Source organism: Hyperoodon ampullatus (assembly GCF_949752795.1).
Source record: "Hyperoodon ampullatus genome assembly, chromosome: 1".
Taxonomy (NCBI): domain Eukaryota; kingdom Metazoa; phylum Chordata; class Mammalia; order Artiodactyla; family Ziphiidae; genus Hyperoodon; species Hyperoodon ampullatus.
The window spans coordinates 223,409,838-223,419,671 of record NC_136914.1 but is presented as its reverse complement, the minus strand read 5'-3'; the positions used below and the strand labels follow the sequence as shown (position 1 = coordinate 223,419,671).

At 39.9% G+C, this 9,834-nt stretch overlaps 1 protein-coding gene across 2 annotated transcripts in view; it reads left to right on the top strand.

Annotated features, from left to right (window-relative positions):
• Nucleotides 1-1,473: 1,473 nt before the first annotated feature.
• The window catches only part of DHX32 (DEAH-box helicase 32 (putative)), a gene marked incomplete at its 5' end in the record, with an annotated part of 38,079 nt that continues 29,718 nt past the window's right edge, over nt 1,474-9,834 (top strand). For both annotated transcript variants that reach the window (XM_079699601.1, XM_079699600.1), the window contains one exon: nt 1,474-1,755. In XM_079699601.1, the coding sequence (XP_079555727.1) occupies nt 1,474-1,755 (282 nt within the window). The remainder of the gene's footprint in view (nt 1,756-9,834) is intronic.

The following is a 9,834-nucleotide window of genomic DNA, read 5'->3' as shown; positions in this document are numbered from 1 at the left end:
TGGCTAAGATTTCTCACTCCCAATGCAGGGGGCCGGGGTTTGATTCCTGGTCAGGGAACTAGATCCCACACGCCGCAACTAAGAGTTCACACACCACAACTAAGAGTTCGCATCCCACAACTAAGAGTTCACACACCGCAACTAAAAAAAAAGATCCTGCATGCCGCAACTAAGACCCAGCGCAGCCAAATAAATTTAAAAAATAATAAATTTGAAAAAAATTTTTAAAAGGAAGTTAAAAAAATAAAGTGGTGTGTTATACATTTTAAAAAAAAAAGCAATAGTTCCTATAAATGGGGTGCTGTTAAAAGAGTGATCTGAGTGACAAGATATCATGAAATATATTTTATTATTTGTTCTTTTATACTCAAGTTTTTCTGTCTTTTTAGTTTTCCCTTGATTAATGTGAAAAGGTGCTTATTTCCAGCAATACTGATTAGAGTTTTAAAAAATCACCAGTGATTGGAAAAGGAAGGACCCCTTACCTGACACGTAGGGAGTGTTACTAGCGTAAATTTTACCTTTTCTTAGGCAATTTTTCACTTCTTCATTTAAATTAAATGTATTTTATTGCCTCTTGAATATGACATACTGGGCTCAAGACCCAGGAATCTCGAGAAATATGCTTGAGATTTCTGGTTTAATTAAGCAAACAAAGACCTCATTAACAAAAGCTAGCCATAGCCTCAGATGGAAAAAAAATAAGAAACTCACTCACTTGACTTTGTAAACTGGCACAAGCAAATGTAAAATGAAGTATTTTTTTTTAATATTCTCCTTTAAACTAGAGGAGTTCTTAATACTAAATAAATAGTAGACTCTTGTAGCCAGTGTTGGAGAACACTCCCCAAGCCCTCACAATTTTCCCTTTTATAGGGCCTGGCATCTCTTTTGTAGTGGGATTAGTGACCACGTGATCGAGGCTCACACTCACAATGTCCCCCTGTTGCTTTCTATTCACTGTCAATCAAGATGCAGGGACCTGTGATAGAGGCAGATCAGGCAGGGAGCACCAGGTCCAGTGTGGGATTGTTTTCCGAACTGGCCAGGAAAAAACTGCAGCCAACCAGACTTTAAGAATTAACCTGTATTATTCCTGGCCTTTTAAACAGAGAGCAGAAATAAAAGACAGTAACCAGTTAACAGGAAAAATCATGCTTTTGTTTTTGAATGAGTATGCTTTTTCTTTTGAACATCTTGTATGTATATGTACCTGATTTTCCTTCTTTTTTTTGTTTGTGTTTAGCGTGGTTTATTGACAATCATTTAACGTGCTGAAGAGTGCTGATGAGCCAGCATAGTAGCTAATGCAGCAAAGAAGAACAGATGCAGATTTGAGGAATTCAGCTTGCTAAAACCTTGAACTGAAGTCCTAGACATTGGGACATCTGAGTTTGTATATGTGCACTTTCAACTCTATTTGCAGTGGGTTATTGTAGGAGAATGCCAGCTGCTTAAGCTCACTTGGACAAGATGGAAGAAGAAGAACTGGAATGTCCAAACTCTTCCTCTGAAAAACGCTATTTTCCTGAATCCCTCGATTCCAGTGAGGGGGATGAGGAGGGGATTTTGGCCTGTGAGGATCTGGAACTTAACCCTTTTGATGGATTGCCATATTCATCACGTTATTATAAACTTCTGAAAGAAAGAGAAGATCTTCCAATATGGAAGGAAAAATACTCCTTTATGGAGAATCTGCTTCAAAGTCAAATTGTGATCGTTTCAGGAGATGCTAAATGTGGCAAGAGCTCTCAGGTGAGTAGCCACTACAAAAAAGGATTTACTTTGTATGTTGTACTTTTTTATTACTTAAATAATTACAGTGTCACAGCATAGTGTTCTGTTTTAATAATGATATTATCTAAACCAAAAAAAAAAAAAAAAAAGAGCATTAGCAATTCAGGCACAACAATTAAGTTACTTCCCTAAATTTCTTTATGAAAGCCAGCTGAATAAAAGTTAATACTTATGTGGATATTAATTGTGTTTATTTTACCACTGAATGTTCTTTAGAATAGCAGAAAAATCTATTCAATTATTTTGTTGTGCATATTTTAAAAGATGTGATAGATGTTATTTGCCTGCCATAGGTTTTGGGATTAACTGCCATGTTTACATGTCCAGCAGTCTGATAATCAGGATGTGTGGATATGCTTATTGGTGAAGTTGGTTAAGTTACAGAAAGTCAAAAGCACAAGGAAATTCTTATTTTCCAGACCGTAAGAAATAACTGAGTGGCCAAATATGATCCAGGCCTAGAGCCACACACTTCAGGATCTAAAAAGGAGGAAAGAATTAGGATAGATAGCTAATGACTATTTACTGGCCAGTTTATTGTTGTCATATTTGAACTTGAAGTTTGATTTGAGTGAGATCTCTATTTTACTCTTAAATTGTAAAACAAGCAATAAGTATTTTTATTATGAAATTCATTTGTAGGTTCTCATGATGTAAGAATTAGAGTAGACCACAGAGATAATCTGATAGAACCCCTCCATTTTTCAGATGATGAAACCCTGGCCCAGAGTGGTTTGATAATTTGTCTAACGAATGTCACATAACTTTCTGAGCTGGAATTCTAAGAACTCCTTCTACTATACTTTGCTGCTTTAAGGTTTTTATTACCTCTGGGGCTTACTTGTTCTAAATGGAACTTGAAGAGGGGTGAAATGGACAATAGGTTTTTTTTTTCTTTAATCTTGTTTATAGCTGCCAATATCAAGGGTTTATTATGATTTTCTATTTGTTGTGATGAGTTGTTGCTACAATGAATGATTTAGTTTGTCATAAGAAGCTAATGATGAAAACTGAAGGAGTATAATTTTCCTGGTTTCTGTGGACAAGTGGCAAGTTAAAAATTATTTAGGGGCTTCCCTGGTGGCGCAGTGGTTAAGAATCCGCCTGCCAATGCAGGGGACACAGGTTCGAGCCCTGGTCTGGGAAGATCCCACATGCCACGGAGCAACTAAGCCCGTGTGCTACAACTACTGAGCCTGTGCTCTAGAGCCCGCGAGCCACAACTACTGAAGCCTGTGTGCCACAACTACTGAAGCCCGCGGGCCTAGAGCCCATGCTCTGCAATGAAGAGTAGCCGCCGCTCGCCACAACTAGAGAAAGCCCGCGCACAACAACGAAGACCCAACGCAGCCAAAAAAAAAAAAAAAAAGAAAAAGAAAGTTTTTATTTTGCAATAATTTCAGACTTACAAAAAGTTGCAAAAATAGTAAAAGATTTTCCACATATAGTTCACCCAGATTCCACCAAAGTTAACATTTTACCACACGTGCTTTATCGTTGTCTCTCCATACACACACACAGATTTTTATTCTGAACATTTTAAGAGTCAGGTGATGATATGATATCCTTTACCTCCAAATACTTCAGCAGTATCTACTAAAACAGGGCTAGCCACAATATAATTACCAAAATCTAACTTATAACATTCAAATTTCATCAGTTTGCCCACTAAGGACCTTTGTAATTAAAAAAAAAAATTCTAGTCCAGAATCTAATCCAAAGTTACGTTGCATTTCCTTGTCATTTCTCCTTAATCACCTTTGATCTGAAGCAGCTTCTCAGTCTTTCCTTGTCCTTCACGACCGCAACATTTTTGAAGAGTACACGTTAGGTATTTTGTACAACATCCCTCAGTTTGAATCTGTCTGGTGTTTCCTCTGGATTAGATTCCAATTTTGCGTTTGTGGCAGGAAGAGCACTGAAGTGCTATGTGTCCTCCTCAGGACATCGTAGCAGGAGACAGAAGATTTTTCCCATGACTGGTGATGTTAAATTTGATAACTTGGTAAGGTGGTGACTGTCTTGACCTCTATCATCAAGTTACAATTCCCCCCCTATCATTTAAGAGATATGGGGAGATACTTGGAGACTATGTAGAGTCTGCTTCTTGTCCTGCCTCCTTCTTGTCCTGCCTCCAGCTACTAATTTTAGCCTCCTTGGATGATTCTTACCTTTGACGTTATTACACGGTAGTAACCAAATGGTGATTTTTCTATTTCTGAAATTCCTTCTATTCATACATTTAATATTTGGAATTCTTCTGTAAAACTGAGCTTTTTCTTCTTTCTTATTTATTTATTCATTTATTTATGTCAGTGTGGACTCATGAATTCTTATTTTATTCTGTAGGTGATAATTCATTACTAAGCCCATTTATTTTGTTGCTCAAATCGTCCCCAATGTGGCCTATGGGAACCCCTTCAGGATGCCTTCTGTGTTCTTTTGACATCATTCTCTGAGCATTTCTTTGCTTTCTGGCCCAGTAAGATGTTATAGGCTCATCTAGTATGTTCCCTGCTCCAGTCTTGGAAACAGCCATTTTTCTCAAGGAACCCTGGTGGTTCCTTTTAGTGGGGAATTGTATTTAAAAACCAGGAGATGGGTGCTAAGTGCCCGTTGGCCATTGACTTGTCATTGCTTCTAGGTCCTCCTGCTTCTCCTTCTATCTCTCTAGCTCTTTCGATTTCTGTCTTTCTCTGTTTCTCTCTATTTCTCTGTATTTCTTTCTCTATGTATATTTCTGTTTTATCTGTATTTCTGTCTCTCTATTCTTAAAAACCATGGGTTCCTACTGATGCCTCTGATTCCAGTTCAGCTTTACAGCATTCGTTCTAGCCTTCCCCACTTCCATATTTGTAACTCCCTTCTCTAACTGTGAGAAACTTAGCACTCATTATTTATAATATCTTTACTTGTTCAATCTTAGAATGCTCAAAATTTAGTTTCAGAATTGCTAACCCACACTATTGTTTAAAAAAATTTTTTTAAATATATACTCCTTGAGTTTTCTTTTAGAATTTGTGATCTTAAAGGGCAAGAATTATCATGTAATATGTTATGTTAATACCTAGCAATGGTTTCTCTTGTCATCTCTAACTTCTTGATCATTTTAATAAATCATGCTTGTTTCTGTTAAGTGTGAAGGCAGTATGTATCTTCAGGGTAGGAGAAATCGAATTCTAAACCAATTTAAATAATGGGAGCATCAGTTTTCTTAATTCTGGAAGCAACTTGGTTATTTTTTAAAGAGCTTCTAAGACTATTTTCTTTTTCCTCAGCATTTTAAACCTTTCAAAGAAAAGTCTGTCTTTAGACCCAGGCCTTCCAAAGAGGACCACAAGTGTTTTGCTGGATCCTAAAAATTCCACCTCTCTTTAGTGCAGATGGTATGGAGGCTATTTTGTGACTGCCCTCTGGAAAAGAGGACAACTTTTCATACATTTATAGAGCCTTTTCTTGTTACCTTTTTTGGGGCAGATTTATGAAAAAGCCTAAAAGAGAATGAAATATTTTTAGAACCATCTATTTACTTACTTGTCCTGAAATTTCCCCTGAAATGGTTGGGTTAGTGAGCTGAATAAGCATGACGTACCTGAGCTTTAGCCTAAATTAAGAAGCTGGATGGTATAGAACAACTCCACCTTATTAGCTGAGTAACTTACCCCGCATTTTCTGCTGGCAGAGTCTACCTGTGTTCACTCAAGAGGTATACAAATTATGGTATCCAGGGACATGTGACATTTAATGCAGAAGGGGACCCACTCCTCAGGAATGAGTTCTGACATTCTGGTTCACATGGGGCAGCTTAGTGCGCCTTGCAGGAATGTTGCTGTAGAGATTCATGCCTTTGGATGAATTGCTGGTCCTTATGGTTCCTTTCAACTTTGGATTTCATGATTTGGTACTTAAATAAAAGTGAGTGATTGGGACCTTGGCACAGCTGCGCTCTGGGTGGCCCAGAAGAGGAATCAGTCACCATGGGCAGGCTGGGGACCTAAAACAAGGGCTTGAGGGCCTTTGGGACTAGAATTTGTTTAACTGTAGTAGCATTGTGTCTCACAGATGACTTTTGTCTCGCGTCCTTTACTCGTATATCCACTAGAGGAGGGGACGCGATCTCTAGCCGTGGACGGAGCGGCAGGAGGTCCCACACCAGTGTGACTCATGTGGCTGTCCTCCTGCTGCGGTGGCAGCAATGAGACTGCTCTGCTGCCCTCCTGGTTCTGATCTGGATCAGAGTCTAGCAGCCCAGCCTCCTGCCTGTTGCCCGGGGTGGGGATGGAGCGTCTTGGCTTCGCGTTCCGAATCTGTACAATTTGCAGAGCTCCAGTTACGAAGTCAAGCTGGCGAAGCCTTGATGTAGATTAGGTTTTGGTTACTTGGAGGACCCCTCTTACCTACTCTCGTAGCGGCAGATGGGCCAGAGTCCCGGTGATTTGCTTTCAGGGAGGAGACAAGAGCCAGGAGCCGGTCGCGCTTTGTCAGCGTCTGCGCTGATCCTGATTGTGCGACCCGGAGCCAGCTTCACCGCTCAGGCTTTAACACGTGTGGCACGTCACACAGTCCAGAAAACGGCCTTTAAAACTGGATTGAGAGAATGTGAAAAAGTTGTTGGATGAGTTCAGAATGAAAATATTTGAAGTTGTGATTTCTAGTAGGGAAATTTTCTAGACCAAATATATAAATGTGGGTGTTATCTATTGCTGAAAGGTCCAGGTAAATTTGTAAATAGGTTTGTTTTTTTCAGTTATAGAAGAACAGTTTTCTGTTTTGTTCACCAAATTGCACACCTTTTGCTAAGTACTAAAGTATGTTCTAGATGCCAGGGAGGAGAGAGGGGGCATATCTTCCAAAGAGAAACTATAGAGAGAGACATGAAATCTCAAGGTACATAATGCATTGGTGAGAAGGGTAAGGTACTGTTGGGACAAAGAAAAAGCCACTCCCAGAGGAGAATCAGAATCAGGGCGCGGAACGGTACGGTATTTGCTATAAGTGCAGAGAATACAAGAGTTCCCTGTGAAGCTGTAATCTTAGTGCCCCTTGAAATTATGAAATGTTCACATTTCTGGCATTTGCTGAATCATAATTTTTTTCAGCCGATACTTTATCGAAGTATAAGGCATCCAACTTCACGGTGTGCCTTAGCTTGCTTAGAGTGATTCGGAAGGTATGCTAAAGCACAGAAGTTGTTATAATTAGGAGAGATGATTTCATACGTCTCCTTTTTGTTCAGAGACGACCCTTTCAGTTTGCATTTGTAACACTTACTGTCGTCATCCATGTGTGACTTACTGAAAGGGGCAATACATCGTACGCAGTCAGAGCTGCACAGGGTGGATGCTCTGCCAATTAGTTGTGACTTGTGCTCAACTTTCAGCTTGGCTGTGTCAGCAGACATCCCTACATTAAGCCCAATATGCATGTGTTCAGTCTTTCGCTGGTTATTTGAACTGATGTTTAGAAGAGCTGTCCCATTTCTGAATTATTTTCTTTGCCTCGTAGGTGAAATAATTTGCTCTATTGTGGAGGAGGGCAAAAAGAACAGTGAGGACTGTTGGATTGTTGATATTTATTGCACTGCCAGGCCTACATGATGTTTATAACATTATAAACATACTGTAATAGTCTAATCTTGCAGAATTTGTTTATGTGAGTAAATAGAAATAAATGAAATGCACTCAGAAAACAAAATCGGAACCTTGGGAACGTGGCCCATAATCATCTGAATCATGTAGAATTCTAGAGTTTGAAAGCAGCTATCCTGGATCATAGAATAATAATCAGACTGAGTATATACAGGTGTTTTAGTGAAACTGGATGGTGTCATTTCAGCAGCAATTCTAGCTGTGTAAAATAGTGCCTGCTGTCATCGTAGTGCTGTCCCCTGACATTGCTGTTAGGCTAGAAAGAGTAGTAAAAAGTGTTGACTGTTGAGAACCTGATGGCTCCTATTACTACCTTTGTATAAAGATGCTCGGAAGCAGCCATGGCCTGGCGGAAATTATGCTAGTTGAGAAATTGGAAGATTTGGATAGGTTCTGGCTGTGCTGTTTACTGGCAGGGTGACTGGGGCAAGTAACCCTTCTGAGACTTTCCTTGTGTGTAAAATGAGGCCGTGGCCTACATGCCTGCCATTCCTTTCAGCTCTGAAATTCTAGGACTTCTGTGTGTATCTCTAGCTTTGGCCCCTCACTTAGGCTCCTGGCCTGTTTTGCAGTTGATCTCAGGCTGGCTACACCTGGATGTCCTCCCATCAAGATGACCTTAACCCTGACCACTTTCCCGGCTCTCCTGAAGGTTCTCTCCCTCCCCCTGAACACTTCGCTCCCCCCAGAAGCACTTTATGCTACTGTTTAGCTTCATTCATTCATTCTATTTTATTTTACTTTTAAATTCTGGTTGTTAACGACGCCATTACCCTAGTATTTTAAGTCAGAGATCTTAAAATATTTGTTTCTTCTTACGCATAATTAGTCTGCTAGTGAGTACTGTCCATTCTTCCTTAGAAATAAATGTCCCTTGGTTTTATTACTTCTCTCCCATGTTAAGTCCTGAGTCTAAGCCTTTCTCTCCCTTCTTTTCAATTATTCTAATGTCTTCATCCATCCTTCCATCCAGATATTTATTATCCCTCTTATGTGTCAGGTCCTCTATTAAGTATTGGGGGAAATATGAACCATGCATGTCCACCTTAAGGATCTTCCACTCTAGTGGGGAGACAAAGATTCAAACAGTTTTAATATAATTTCTCACAAAAGTGTTACTTGAGGTCTCAGCTAAGGACCTAGATATGAAGGGAATAGGGAATCGGGTTAAAAAGTAACGATTTGACAAGGATAAAAACTAACTTCCTAGGGAATGAGGGAGATAGAAACTTTTATGTGAATTCCCAGTTAGGTGTGATTGTGAAGCAATTCAAGGTAGAATATATCGAATCATAGAATTTAAAAACATTTCTGGAAAATGTAAGAAATTAATCTGTTCATTTAACAAATATTTATTGAATAAACTTATTTAAGATTATTTGCTGACCAAGACAGACCTCTGTTCTCCCAGGGCTCATAGTCTAGTGGGGTGAACAGACCCGCACTGGAACAGACCAGCAACTGCAGGAAGTGTGGTCCATGGTCCATGCCGTGGTTGTCAGGAAGTACGCTGTGGGGTCTCCTTCCTGGTGGGGGGTGGGGGGGAGGTATCACAGCAAGCCTGGGGGAGGAAATGGCACAGGAGCTCAGACTTGAAGGGTAGGTCTCATCCATTCAACCCATTTTACAGGAAAGGAAACTGAAGCTTAGAGAAATGGTGATTTACAAATAACAAACTAGTGGCACACCAGGTCTAGAACTCCTGACTTTGGTCACTTGTGATATACCTTGATTCCAGATTTCCTGAGTGTAGTGTGTTAAATGTTCATATTTCATAGAACAAAGTAGGTTATTGAGGAAATAATTGCTGATTAGTTTTCAGCCTGTTGACAAGGCTGACACTCATCTTGAAATAGAGGACCTACATTTACACTTTTAATCATCGGGAATCTGCAGTCTTCAGCAGGTGTTCATTTTGGAGTTACTTGATTTCTAGTAAGTTATGTTTATTTTTCAAGTTATAGTATTAAAATCTAAGAATTCGGGCTTCCCTGGTGGCACAGTGGTTGAGAATCTGCCTGCCAATGCAGGGGACACGGGTTTGAGCCCTGGTGCAGGAAGATCCCACATGCCACGGAGCAACTAAGCCCACGTACCACAACTACTGAGCTCGCGTACCACAACTACTGAGCTCGCGTGCCACAACTACTGAAGCCCGTGCACCTAGAGCCCATGCTCCGCAACAAGAGAAGCCACCGCAATGAGAAGCCCACGCACCGCAATTAGAACCCCGCTCGCCGCAGCTAGAGAAAACCCATGTGCAGCAAGGAAGACCCAATGCAGCCAAAAATTAATTAATTAATTAATTAATTTTTAAAAAAAATCTAAGAATTCCATGATGGGTCTAGTAAATAGCAAATCTGAAAATAATTAAAAATGCTAAAACTTT